Source organism: Panthera pardus, unplaced genomic scaffold (assembly GCF_024362965.1).
Source record: "Panthera pardus isolate Hobbes unplaced genomic scaffold, ASM2436296v1 HiC_scaffold_16, whole genome shotgun sequence".
NCBI classification, from domain to species: domain Eukaryota; kingdom Metazoa; phylum Chordata; class Mammalia; order Carnivora; family Felidae; genus Panthera; species Panthera pardus.
In genome coordinates, this window is record NW_026526721.1 from 148836815 (window position 1) to 148852063 (window position 15249).

Here is a 15249-nt window from a genome sequence, read left to right on the forward strand (position 1 = left end):
AAAGCGGAGTTGTTAAAAATGTGAACCAGAATGGGCACTTAAAACTCCTAATCTTTTGGCTCTTGGCTGTTTTCACCTTAAAATGAGGTCTCATCAAATAAGCATTCCTTCTTGCCCTTTACTTCCCTCCGTATTCCCACCTCCAAACTATCCTGATTTTCTAAACACAAATCTCATCAGCTCATACCTTGCTAAAACTGACTGCATTTAGTCATTACTCTTTTAACATATTCTACAAGGTCCTGCAGGACCTGCCCTGCTGAGCTCAATAATCTCAACTCAAACCTTTCCTCTTCTTTACTATTGTTTCTAAGTTTATTTATTTTAAGGGACAGAGAAGAGAGCGAGCACATTCAAGTGGGAGATGGGCAGAGAGAGAGAGACAATCCCAAGCAGGCCCCGCGCTGTCAGCACAGAGCCCAACTCGGGGCTCAATCTCACGAACTAGGAGATCATGACCTGAGACGAAATCTAGACTCAGACGCTTAACCAACTGAGCCACTTGGGTACCCCTTCTTTATTCTTTGTATCTCTTGAATTTCCCAAACTCATCACTTTTCTCCCTCTGTAGGGCTTTCAAAGGTGCCATTTCCTCTAATCTTCACCTAGTCGATCTCTCCTCACCCTTAAGACCTGAACACAACCTATCACTTCCTCCAACAGGTCTCCCTGAACTTTCAAAACAGGGTTTGGTTCACATATATGCTCTCATTGCTCCTCTTAAATAGTAATTATATCATTTCAGTGCCTATCTCCCACCTGAGAATGAAAGTTCTGAGAGGAGTTTGCCCACTATATCCCCAACACCTAGCTTGATACATACAAACGTTTATAGAAAAAAAGATGTCCAACTTTTTTTAAGGATACACACAAAGGGTGAGGCATACAAAGAATTTGCTAGAGTCCACAGAAGGACATGACATTGGGGTTCCCAATGCTCCATGACAACCACATTCAGAAAAATTCTTTTACCTTGCTTTCTTGGTTGCCGTAAGCTAAAATCTGAAGGCAGTCTGTCGTAATAGCCAAGAATTTAACATTTGTTTTGTTGAGCAAGGCAACCATTTTCTGCAGCCCACCAGCTAAACGCACTGCCATTTTAGCTCCTTCTTGATGCAATAAAAGGTTGTGGAGAGTTGTAATGGCATAAAATAATACAGAATCCACTGGTGACCTGGGAAGAAGAAAAAAGCCACATCAGAAATGCAGTGATGGCACTCTTCTCCTTCTTAGCTGTGAGCCTTCTGACCATGTTTTCTTACCCAAGCATCTTCACCAGGGCGGGAATGCCCCCAGACTTAAAGATGGCCAGCAAGCCCTCACGATGATGAGAAAGATTGTGCAAGGTGCCAGCAGTACAGCGAGCTGTCTCCACGTCGTTCGTATTCTGCATGGTGCGTACGATGGCAGACACCATCTGAGGAGAACGCATGATGGCGTGTCTGGAAGCTTCCTTTTTCGAAAGCTGATGGACCATAACTGCAGCCTTATTAACCACCACCTATAACGTACGGGAATTAAGAGACGTCATTGGTTTTCAATACTGATACTGGATGGCTATTTTGAGGCTCCTTCCTGGAGAGTTTCCTTCAAAGCAGATCGCGAGCCAGCCTTGTCATTACTGACCTGGTCCTCATCGTTTAGCAGTTTTGTCAGTTCGGGGATTGCACGTGTGGCAAGTTCGGCATCATCTTGATAGTTAATCAAATTTACAACTGCGTGTTTCAGCATCTGTGATGGTTCAGCCAAACGCTGGACGTTAGTAGGGTGAGCAGCATCGAATTGTGTGGATGGGATCTGCATGCCCTCGTCTAAAGTCTCAGGGAACATAGCAGCTCGCACTCTCTGAGCTCGCGTCATCGCATACTGACCATCGATATCTGGAAAAGGTAAATTCAACACCCGTTATTCCCAATTCAGCATTGTGCTGAACACGTGCTACACCAAATGTATTACCGAAACGTTACCTAAAGGTAACACTGCCACCACCCCCCTTTCTTGACACCACTTAAACTGTTACACACCAACGTCTGTAAGAAGAATTCTCAAAACTGCATTCTGACTTTCAGTAAGGCAGTAATGTAACACCCTTACCAGCCACTTGTTCTTGAGTGAAGGACTGAGAAAACCCCTGTTCCCACTCGTACAGGACTTGGGTGGTATCCACATCCTCTTCCTCAGGATTGCCTTTACCACTCAGAGAAGGGGCTGTGGTGGTGGCGCCAGAATGGATTCCAGAGTCCAGGTAAGACTGTTGCTGCCAGTGACTGACAGCTGCTTTTCTGTCTGGCTCCATGGCCATGTCCAGTTCCATCAGATCAGCTAGAAAAATCCAACAGCATTCGCATTACTGCCAAGGAAATGTTATCTTCATTAAAAGATCTGGGATACAACCCACTGAAATATTGTTAGAAATAGTCAAATGTGGAAGACAGCCAAGAATAACAATGATAGCCAGGATTAGCTCAGTGAGGAAATATCTACACTCTTAGGGAACCACCTAACAGTTACTCACTGAATTAGTGGAAGAATGGTACTGCATCCAGGCTCCAGAAGCAGTCATCCAGACTAGATTCCTGCTGGTGGCTTGTTTGCTATTTCACCAAGCCATTAGGAGGAGTGAGCAGAAAATGGAGCAAAAGGTAGCCTGACAAGTAAGCAGGGAGAGAGTAAAGCAGGGGGATCTGAGCCAGACTGGGTTAATGGCAATGAAGCAGAGCCCCAATTCAGTAACTAAAGACTTGTGATACAAACCTTGGGTAGCCATTGCCCACACAGGATTTTCAAAACCGGTGTATGGTGTGCTTCAGATACCCTAAAAGAGTTAATCAAGTCATTAGGATTTAAAATTTGCTTGTTTTTAACATTTTTAAGCCACTACGATGGGCTGATAAATATTACGGACCACATCCATAAATAGCCGCAACCCCTTTTACCATGTGATCGTGAAACCCAAACCCCACGGTCTCCTCTATACACCTCAACCACAGCTCCATCATTGTTGAAAACTCCAAGTAAAAACTCCTCTTTAACAAGCACCTCTTTTTAAGTAGGAATACAAATTATAGTTATTCAGGATGTCAAAAAGCACAATTATTGATGCGGATGAAGAAAATTTATAGTGAAAGCCAAGGTGGGGGAAAAAAAAGTATTCAAAATCAATTCCTCCTTGAGTTCCCAAAAGCGTTCTCCCTTTTTAACTTCTTTCGCTGAAAAACTCATAGGTCTTTTTGGACAGTGGTTTTAAAAAAGACCAAATTTTCATTAAATGGTTTTTCTTTACTGATACAATACAATGCCATATAAAATACCTTTATAAAGCAAATGGATCAGAACACTGGATTTTAGATCTTTTACTAAGAAGTAAAATTACTTTTCAAATGAAAGTTTGCAACACAAAAAGAATCTTTTTAGTATATTTTTTCTAGTTCAAATTTATAGCAATGATGTATTATAAACAGAAGTATTACTCACTGGAGTAATGTTTTATCAGTATGAAAAACTTAATCATATACATAAAAATCTTAGCATCTTTGTATTTTGGCTTTACTGTGTAACATTCAGGAAAACACTGAATCACATAGGAAACGAATTGCAAATGAGAACCGTTTGAAGGCTCATGGCCACTAGATATTCCTAATAACAAAACTTCCTTTATTACACAGTATTCCCCTAAACAAGTTTATCTTGCACTACAAATTAACATAATGGTTTACCAACACGTAAAGATATGGACTAAAATATTTACGTGTGAACTGTGTATTCTATTCACCGTAAAACAGAGTTTAAATATGTTTAATGAAAGTTGGAAACTACAGTCTAAAGTCCTATTTGCTCTATGTAAAGGAAGCATATGTTAATTGTTCCTAAAATTGCTCTTCCAGTACTAGATTTTTATAACCACAAAGGTCACTTGACACGTAAAGATGACAAGAGCTGTGGATACAACTGTTTTAGTTTCACGGTAGAAACAACTGACAATCTTTGTACAAGGCAAAATGAAGGACAGAAAATGAAGGTGATTCCTGTCAATACGAAATCTTTTAAGATACTAAGCAGGATTATGTGTGTTCAATGTTTTGATTCAATAGGACTAGAGTGGGGCATAGAAACCTGAATTTTTAATGAATATTCTAGGATGCACAAGCGATCTACAGACCACACTGAGAAATACCCAAGGTTTCTGTTCACTGATGCTGTGTTTTAGCTTACATTTTTCCACCTCTCTGGAAACTGAGTTCTCCACTCCAGTTTCCAGTTTATTTCCGGGAAAGGCAACTTAAAACAAGTTCTACATTGGACTCTTCCTTTGGCCAATGCCACAGGGCTCAGAAACCAACTAGTCACTATAATACACATACAAAATATGTGTAAATCAGCTGTATAGTTACTGGTAAGGCTTCTGGTCCAACAAAAAGCTACTACCAGTAGTTAAGTTTTTGGCAAGTCAAAAGTTATTCACAGATTTTTGACTGTGTAGGGGGTCGGTGTTGTTCAACGTTCAAGTGTACATGGCTTCAAGGAAAAAAATATTTACAGTATTGTTTCCTTGTTGTTGATGCAAAGGCAAAATATTTAGCCATGTTATTGTGTAAAATCTGTTTATATGGGATGACCTGTAGTTTGACCACAATTTATAATGATTTTATGGACAAAGCAAGTTCATACTCCAAACTTACAATATCTATTTGTATGTTGAGGATTCCTCAATACTATTATTTTTATATACTTTAAAATTTATGCAGCATACGTAACAGTGAGTCTACAATCCTACGTCGTAAAGGAGGCCAAGTATCAATCCAGCAGGTTGAGAAGTAAAAAATAGGAATGAAAATGGCGATCTACATAAGCAACAGTATATATCAACTCGCCTCCTACATTACACTGCAGACGAATCCAAATTTACCAAAACTATGAGAACTATTCACTAAAGAAACTGAATATACTGTCCAAAGAGATCTAGGCCAGAGTCCTGCCCAAAAGGAAAGCCTTCCTCATTCTTCCTCTGGACAGAACTTTCAGCCCAAGGATTGGCTCCCTCCACTACACCCTGTCAATCATTAGGGGTCCAATCCTAAAGCTCCCAATCAACCAAAGCTTACCAAACACATCTGGAAAGCCTTCAAGAGCAAAGGAAAAAGTTCAAGAAAGAAGTAACAGAAAAAACGCGGACTCCAGAGAAACACAGGATTTTAAAATAGGGGTAAGGGTGGGGAGAAGGAAACAGAATGTTTCAATTTACTACCCTCATAAAGATTGGAGATAATAAATTAAAAGCTCACTAGGTAACCAAAGTTGAGAAAAACTCCTAGAACATAAAGGAGAAAGATATTCAAAATACAAAATAGAAGAAACAAGATGATCATCTAGGGGATCAGAGCGCCAACTAATAGGCATTTCAAAAAGAATTAGGAGAAACAAAAATGGGGAAAAGCCCATTAATACCAACTCAAGATAAAGGGAGGATAATGCTAACAAGTTACGAAGTACTAGAAGTCCCAAATGCAGTGATCACAAACTACAGAATACATTAGGATGCTCTGTGTCCTGCCAGCTTCATCCCCACCGAGTGGTACCTTGACAAAGAAAGAGGGTTGCCAGGATCGCCAATTTATCCAGTTTAGTGAGGTAATGGACGCATGCACCCTTTTATTTTTTCTTTTTGTTAAACATATATTCTTTCCAGTTATATAATTTGTAAAGAATACCTCAAGATTTATCTTGCTACTTCTGATTTAAAATCTGTAAAGATTTAGAAAAAAATATACACTCTTTATATACAATAATTTCTATCTAGGTGAAAAGTTCATTCTGATCCATATCTTATCCAAAGTGTTACTATGAGTAATTTTTCCTTCAACTTTTTTAATAGGACTACTTAAGCATTCTAGGTTTTTCTTTTTTATTAGGAAAATTTTCAAATATGCAGGAAAGTAGACACAACCGTATAATGAACACCCACATTACCTATACGTAACAACTGTTAACATCAGGCAGTATTTGTGCCCACCCACAGAATAATTTTAAAGTAAACTATATACATTATTATTACTAGTAGTAGTTCATCAGGTGGCTATGAAAAGTAAGGATATTTTCTTGCACACCAAAACATTACTATAGAAGATTAGCCTTACTGGCTGCTACTCCAGTTCACAATGAGTGAATTGGAGCCTCTACTTCACCCTGTGTACTTTAATGGCCTTCTGTCAAAGTCGATGTGAGAATTCTGGACATGATATAGGTCTCACGCTGAAGTTTACTTCTCCAGTTCCTATTAGGACAAATTATCTTAATTACCCTAGAGTTCATAAAATTTGAGTATTACTAACTAGGAGTAACTTTGCTATATAAAAATAAAGCAGATCTATTATAAAACCAGTTTTATACTGGCCATTCATGCTAACAATTCACTTTCCAATAACCTGTACTAAAAGAACAAAAACCAGTCACTTACTCTGTTTTAAAGTAAGAAAACCCAACTCTATTTCAGGAGCATGATAAACTTATTAAAAAAAATCCTCAAGGATTAAAACCATTTCTAAGTAAAATGTGTTTTGTAAATCTAAAAGCACATACATACGCATTTTTCTTGTCACTACTAATATCTTGCCATTCACAAAATTTATACTCTCCTCAAATCTTCTGTTTAGGCACTTTTCATTTATCACTAGTTTTTTTTTTTTTTTTTTTTTAACATTTATTTATTTTTGACAGAAAGAGAGCGTGAGCAGGAGAGGGGCCGAGAGAGGGAGACACAGAATCTGAAGCAGGTTCCAGGCTCTGAGCTGTCAGCACACAGCCCGGCGCAGGGCTTGAACCCACAAGCGGTTGAGATCATGACCAGAGCTGAAGTTGGACACTTAACCCACTGAGCCACCCAGGCGCCCCTTATCACTAACAGTTTTAAATCACAACTCAATCTAGTTACTTTTCTACTTTTACTCCTCAGCTGTGTCTGTGTATATTCTGAGAGGAGTCTTCCTACACTGGTCAATAAAATATAAATACCTAGTGACACTTTTGCTCCTCCAAAATTCCTAATATTGATGCCCTTGCTATTACTTTAAATACATAGGTGTAAAATGGCTATTGGAAGAAATATGAACTGGGAAAAATTAGGACACTTCCCAAATGATTGCTTTCCTTCCTTCATTTTATGGTCTTCTCTATCTTCTACCCTACCTATAAAGTAATATATGCTTAGTGTAAAATATTTTTCTTTGTCGTTCCCACAATTAATGACATTTTGGTATATTCGGTATTTTATTAAATTTACTATTAAGTATGCTTTTATTATAAAAATATAAATATCAGAAGCGTGTGGGTGGCTCAGTCAGTTAAGCATCTGATTCTTGATTTCAGCTCAGGTCATTATCTCACGGTTCATGGGATCGAGCCCCACGCACCGGGCTCTGTGTTGACAGAGCAGAATCTGTGTGAGATTCTCTCTCCCTCTCTTCCCCTTCCTCCTGCCCCCCATAAACTTTAAAAAGGTATACACACACACACACACACACACATATAAATCAATTTCTTATTCCTTACTGTAGACACTGTGTATGTATACATATGCATGTATATATAGAAATCAACTCCTTATTCTTTATTGTAGATGCCTAAAAGTGTTTTCATTTGTATCATATATCTGTACTATAATTAGCCAAATCTCCCATTCTTGAATAGTTTGTCCTCCCCCATTTAGTTTGCTGCTCAAACAATGCTGAACAAACACGTTTGCATATAAATAATTCTCTTTAGCTTCTTCCACTTCCCTTCCACATGAGGACTGCTAAAAGGGTAAAAACTTTTAGGGCCTCTGATACACAGCTCCAAAAGACTGATGGAGCACAAACTGATACAATTTTCAGAGAAGGCCCCGTATGAGAGGCCAGGCCAGCCTACCGGTGGAGCAGCATCAACTGTTACCTCAGGACATCCTGTAGCAGCTATGTCCTCCCATGTAATATACACATTACCCCACCCTGTAAGTTTCTCGAAATTCTGAGATTAAATACTCAAAAAAAACCTTTTTTTGCCACGTGTACAGCCTTCTTGGCTTGCCAGATTCTTTAAAAAATTTTTTTTAATTTTGAGAGAGAGAGAGAGAGAGAGACAGAGAGACAGAGAGAGACAGAGAGAGAGAGAGAGAGAGAGAGAGAGAGAGAGATAGAGAATCCCAAGCATGCTCCACACTGTCAGCACAGAGTCCAATGCAGGCCTCAAACTCACAAACCACAAGACTATGACCTGAACCAAAATCAAGAGTTAGATGCTCAGTCAACTGAGCCACTCATGTGCCCCTTGCCAGATTCTAGAGGTAGTCCTTTTATATTTTCATAGGGTACATGTATATGTTATATATAAGAAGTTCCTTGAATAATCACTGATACAGCATATTTAGGCCTATCATGTGTGTCTGAGAATATGATTTCACTACTTAAAATAATGTGATAATGGTAATATCCTTTACACTTATGATATATCCTTACTGTCACCAATGAGTACCTTCATACATCATCTCTGGTCAGTAACATAATCCTAAAATAGTCTTGATACTCCAGAGAAAAAAAAAAAGAATGTTTTAAAACAACCTTTTACTTTATTCACTCTAAGGTCAAGTCACTACAAAAAGCAGATGATTTTTCTTCAGCCTACAGTACTCTAAGCAACTGAAAACACTGATATTTTAAAACACAGTTATTTCAAAGTACACAATAAACAGGCTTTATCTATCTACACAGGCACGTTTTTATAATTTCCAAATATAATTTTATGCTAGCTAAGTTAAACAAAATGTTTAATACTGTTTATGTGGTAAAAGTACAAAGATTACATGCCAGCTTCTAAACACCTGGGCACAAAGGGAATCAAGAAAGAAGGGTATTAAAGATGGCTTCATCTCTTTGGCATTTTTTTAAGATAAAATAAATACAGCAAAATTACATACACCTCTTAATATCTAGGCCACCCATGAGTGCATGGCTGTTTGTTACATTATTCTCTATACTGTGCGTAGCAAGAATAATTGACCGAAAATAAGGAAATAGTTCTATATCAGCATCTCAGGTAAAGTAATTTAAACCCCAAATGTGATTTTAAAATATAAGAAAATCTTTGTACCTTTTCAAACAATTAAAATGGAACTATCCATAAAAGACACAAATATTTCATGTACACTTCTGTCAAACCAGCTAAACCTTACAACTCAAGTACCAAAAGTGAGGATAAAATACTCCCGTCTCCTTGAAGAGGCAGCAGTCACAGTAGCTCAACAGGCCACAAATCTATTTCAGAGGCTAGAGACTGCAACTATGTGGGAGGATCTGTTTCCACTACATCTTGAAACTGAAAATCCTGTTCCTCTTAAGTTCATAAAATGATGATTAGCGAAATCCTTTTAAACCGAGGACATTCTTTGTTAACATTCTAGAGACACTTTTACAACTCTTTTAAGTTACACAGTGATAATACTGCACAGAAAACAGTTCACGGTTAAACTGAATTGTTAATAAAAAGTGACCATTATGTACAAACTACTTTCCTATGTACAAATAGGTTAGAAAATCATAATCACAAAAAGATCTCATGCATAAAAGCAACAATAAAAACAAAGTACATACAAGATTAAATGTAATTATTTTTTTCTTGGCTGGAAAATCGTTTTGTACTATATAAAGATATTGTTGGTTTTCTCTTAGTTAAGGCTAGCTAATATCCTTGGTACACAGAGAACTAAAGACAAATCAATAAAAAAAACATCAGGGAAAGGGCAGAAACCATCATTTCAAAGGAAAAATACAAAGTAAGCAATAAATACACACAAAAGAATTTAAACTCATTTATTTTTTGCATATCAGCCCAGCAGATTTAAAAGATTAATAATATCGACTGCTAAGACGATACAGTTGACCCTTGAACAAGGATTCGAAATGCACGGCTGCACTTGTACGTGATTTTTCTTTCATCATGATTAAGTGTACTCTTTAATCCCCATCCCTAATTTCAACCCCACGCACGCACCTCCCTTTGGTAGCCATCAGTTTGTTCTTTATAGTTGAGTCTGTTTCTTTTTCTTGTTTTAATATAATTTATTGTCAAATTGGTTTCCATACAACACCCAGTGCTGATCCCAACAAGTGCCCTCCTCAATGCCCATCACCCACTTTCTCCTCTCCCCCACCTCCCATTCAACCCTCAGTTTGTTCTCAGTTAAGAGTGTTTCTTGTTTTGCCTCTCTTTTTTCCTTTGCTCATGTTTTGCTTTTTAAATTCCATATGAGTGGAATCATATGTTACTTGTCTTCGACAGATTTATTTCACTTAACATCATGCTGTCTAGCTCTGTTCATGTTGTTGCAAATGGCAAGACTTCATTCCTTGTTATGGTTAAATAATATTCCACTGTGTGTGTGTGTGTGTGTGTGTGTGTGTGTGTGTGTGTGTGTGTGTGTGTACTTTTGGCCCCCTCACCATCTTTTTTTTTCCAAACACACACTAGAGTGAACTCTGAAAAGCCTAAATCATAGTACATGCACCTATAGTGGCTTCCTAGTGCACTTTGGATTTTATTCTATATCCTTATGGATCTGACATAAATATAGATGTATAGGTATAGGTATAGGTATAGATACATACGCACAACCCACTATCTCTTCTTTATCCATTCATCTATCGATGGACACTTAGGCTGCTTCCATACTTTAGGTATTGTAAATAATGCTGCAATAAACGTAAGGGTGCATGTATCTTTTCAAATTAGTGTTTCTGTATTCTTTGGGTACAGATCCAGTAGTGGAATTACTGGATCACAGGGTAATTCTACTTCAAATCTTTTGAGAAACCTCCATACTGTTTCCCACAGTGGCTGCACCAATTTGCATTCCCACCAACAGTGTAAGAGGGTTCCTTTTTCTCCACATCCTGGTCAACACTTGTTTCTTGTATACATTGGGTTTTGTTTTTTTATAGTACAGTACTATAATAAATGTATTTTCCCTTATGATTTTAACATTTTCTTTTCTCTAGCTTACTTTATGGTACGGATACAGTACTTAATACATACAACACACACACAAAAATGTTTTAATCCTGTTTATGCTATTGCTAAGGCTTTTTTCTCTATCAACAGTAGGCTACTAGCCATTAAGTTTTGGAGGAGTCAAAGTTTTATGCAGACTTTGGACTACATGGGAACTGGTGCCCCTAATCCCCACATTATTCAAGAATCAACTGTAGTTAAACTACCAGAAACTTTTTGGAGGGTAGGTTGGCACTACCCATTAAATATGTGTAAATACCCTCTGACTTTAAAATTCCATTTTTATAATAGAAACATAATTTGTAGCAATATTCACAGAAGAATGCCAAGAGGTCTGCACAATGAAGCATTCATAGAAAAAAACTGGAAATTACCCAAATGCTCAACAAGGCAATGAATGAACAATAATTTATACACTCGCCGAACAAACATGTAACACCTTTCATGTTACTGGCATTGCAGTAAGAGTGAATACCAGAGTCTGAGACTCAAGCTCGTACATCCAGTAAAGCTTGGATTCTGCTACTAGAAAGTTAAGCAATAAAAACAAAACAATTTAAAGAGAACTTCTGTGAAAGAAATAAACAAGGTGAGAAGAGAGTGAATGGTGGAGAAGGGCTATTCTAGGTAAGCATGGGATGACAGGAACCTTTGAGCAGAGGAGGAGGAACCAGCCAGCTTAAGATGGGGCAGAACACTTCATGCAGAAAAAAAGTGGAAAGGAAGGTATGAGCTGTTTGGTAAAGGTACTAAAAAGTCACCAGTGTAACAAGAAATCAGGGAACTATGAAAAGAGAAAGGACCAGATCAACAAGGATATAGAATAAAATCCAAAGTGCACTAGGAAGCCACTAGAGGTACACATGTACTATGATGTAGTCTTTTCAGAGTTCATTCTAAGTGTGTGTATGGAAAAAAAGATGGTGAGAGGCCAAAAGAAAAGCAGGGACACCAATAAGGAAGCTACTGTAAGTGGTAAATCATCCAGGTGAGATGCAGTAGTGGATAACTATGTAGCCTTTAAAATGAATGAAAAAAGACACAGAAAAAACCCCCACATATCTAATATGCAAAGCATTTGCACATTTTACGACATTTTTGCATACATTCCCAGAATTAAATGCATGTAAAAAATACATTCGTATCTGGGGCACCTGGGTAGCTCAGTCAGTTAAGCATCTGACTTCCACATAGGTCATGATCTCACAGCTTGTGAGTTTGAGTCCCGCATGGGCTCAGAGCCTGGAGCCTGCTTCAGATTCTCTCTCTCTCTCTCTCTCTCTCTCTCTCTCTCTCTCTCTCTCTCTGTCTTCCCCGCTCATACTGTCTCTCTCTCAAAAATAAACATTAAAAAAATTTTTTTAAATACATTAGTATTAGAAATGATACTTTTCCACAGTGCCTGGGTGACTCAGTCGGTTGAGCGTCCTATTTCAGCTCATGGATTTTGTGAGATGGAGCCCTGAATCAGGCTCTTCACGGACTCTCCCTCCCTCCCTCCCTCTCTGTCCCTCCTCTGCTCCCGTGCACGTGCGCGCACACGTACTCTCTCTCTTTCAAAATAAATAAGCTTTAAAATAATTATACGTCTCCAAGAAAATAAATCATTTAGCCCCAATGTGTGTTAACCAGTGATACACAGCATTAAGGAAATGTTTCTAAGCATAAAAGCTAAGTGGCCCATAAAATAGACTTTCTGCAAAGGAAAGATGGTAACTTCTCAGCAACCATTTAGTACCTCAAGGCAAGAACAAATTGCTTTAAAAAAAAAAAAGGACATATTCTTTGGATAATAATGTTTTCCAAACGCAAGGAGATCAAACTCACTGCAGTTTTTAAATACTTAGACAAATAACATTTTATTTAATTATATCAATAGTTTTCCTATTTTTTAGTAATTTCATAGAGATTTTCATTCATTTCTTGTTCTACTAAAGTGGTACTATTCTAAGAATCAACTGCATCACAACATAATGTGCCAAGTTTAGTGGACTTATTTTAAATAATACATTTTACAGCATAATTTGAGGATGCAGCCTCGTAATATCAGGTAAACATCTAATTTTGCCCTTGATGTATTTAACAATGTACCATCATTAAATGCTTAGTAACTTTAGTTCTGAGCCTAATGTTATTTCATTGAATTTTCCCAGCAACCTTGTAAGTAGACAACATTCCCCAAATTATTAGATTAAAAGTCTGACTAGCAGCCATTAATATGAGTATAGTTGCTCCGTTAAAATTGAAATCCAGGTCTTACATTTAAGCTCAGAGTCATGTGCCCTTTTAATCAAATCACATATCCCACTCGCACCCCAAAGTTAAAGACAATTAGTATTTAACAATGTTACAGATCAATTCAAGAGAAAGGTTAACAAAAAGAACTATATTCTTTGAACAGCGACTACAGAAAAAGATCAATCTAAGATGTGAATCACTATATACTTCATACTTTGACTATGTGCCTAGCCAGACAGCACTACTGCTGACAAGAAAATGCAATCAAACACACGAGTATATCATGCCAAGGAGATGGAAGAGTTATTTCGAGAGAGTTTCTACATGTTGATCTCTAGGCTCTGACTATAGGAAGAATTAATGGCAGGAAGTCAATGACTTCTAGGAGTAATTTATTTAATGCAATGCTTTCTAGCCCTCAGCAATAACCTTCCTCTTTTTCACTTGTAGGAGTCTCCCTTTTCCACCATACCAGCACACAGACCTTTAAAAAATAAGAAAAAAAGTTCAATGTGTGAACCCTGTGAGGGCTGGGGCCCTTTAGTTTCACACTGTATCCAAAGTGCTTAGCATGTAATAAGCTTTTAGGTATTTGGCAGACTAAATGTGCCAATAAGAAAGATGTTCAAAAACTAGACAGTAGAATAAAATGTAATACAAAGGCTTAGATAGCCAACAAACAATTATGTATAACCTAGGAGACTTCTTAAATTCCTTTAGAAACATGAAATATTCATTTATGAAAGAACATATCTCATCTGAAACAGAGGTCAACAAACTTGTTCTGTAAAGGGCCAGACAGTAATTACTTTAGGCTTTGTGGGCCATAAGATGGGAGTACACCAAAATAAAAAGCTTTGCACAGCAAAGGAAACCATCAACAAAATGAAAAGGCAACATAATGAATGGAAGAAGGTACCTACCTGCAAATGATATACTGATAAAGGGTTAGCATCTTATACAACTCAACACCAAAACACCCAAACAATCCAATTAAAACTGGACAGAGGACCTGAATAAACATTTTTCAAAAGAAGACCTATAGATGGCCAAAAGACACATGAAAAGATGCTCAACACCACTAATCATCAGGGAAATGCAAATCAAAACCACAATGTGATATCACCTCACACAACTCAGAATGGCTAATATCAAAATGACAAGAAGTAACAAGAGCTAGCAAGGATGTGAAGAAAAGAAAATCCTTGTGCACTGTCAGTGAGAGTGGAAATTGGTGGAACCACTGTAGAAAAACAGTATGGAGGTTCCTCAAAAAATGAAAAAGAGAAATACTATATGATCCAGTAACTCCACAACTAGGTGTGTACCCAAAAAAAACCAAAAACACTAATTGGAAAAGATATATGCACCCCATGTTTACTGCAGCATTATTTATAATAGCCAAGATATGGAAGCAACCTAAATGTTCATCCACAGATGAATGGATAAAGAAGACGTGGTATACATATACACAATGGGATACCACTCAGCCACAAAAAAAAAAAAAAAAAGGAATCTTGCCATTCATGACAACATGGATGGCCCTAGAGGGTATTATTATGTTAAGCGAAGTCAGATAAAGAAAAATAAATACCATATGATTGCACTTGTATGTGGAATCTAAAAAAAAAAATAGGAACAAAAAGCCAGAAAGACTCATAAATACAGAGAACTAGTGGTTGCCACAGTGAAGAGGTGGGGGAATGGGTGAAATAGGTGAAGGGGATTCAGAGGTACAAACTCCCAGTCATAAGACAAATACGTCACAGAGATGAAAAGTATGACATTGGGAACACAGTCAATAATATTGTAATAGCGTTGTATAGTGATAAGTGGCAACTGTTTATCACGATGAGCAGTGAAATCACTACGTGGTACACATGAAATTAATACAACACTGTGTGTCAACAACAATAAAAATTAAAATAAAAAACTTTGTCACAGCTACTCAATTCTCTTGTGTGAAAGCAACCA

General features: G+C 37.6%; 1 protein-coding gene across 3 annotated transcripts in view; it reads right to left on the bottom strand.

Annotated features, from left to right (window-relative positions):
- The window catches only part of CTNNB1 (catenin beta 1), a 41118-nt gene that overhangs the window by 10258 nt on the left and 15611 nt on the right, over nt 1–15249 (bottom strand). For all 3 annotated transcript variants that reach the window (XM_053903948.1, XM_053903947.1, XM_053903946.1), the window contains exons 2-6: nt 2755–2815; nt 2095–2322; nt 1627–1880; nt 1263–1501; nt 973–1174 (exon numbers count right to left, since the gene is read on the bottom strand). In XM_053903948.1, coding sequence (XP_053759923.1) covers nt 973–1174; nt 1263–1501; nt 1627–1880; nt 2095–2322; nt 2755–2767 — 936 coding nt within the window. In that variant the 5' untranslated portion in view covers nt 2768–2815. The remainder of the gene's footprint in view (nt 1–972; nt 1175–1262; nt 1502–1626; nt 1881–2094; nt 2323–2754; nt 2816–15249) is intronic.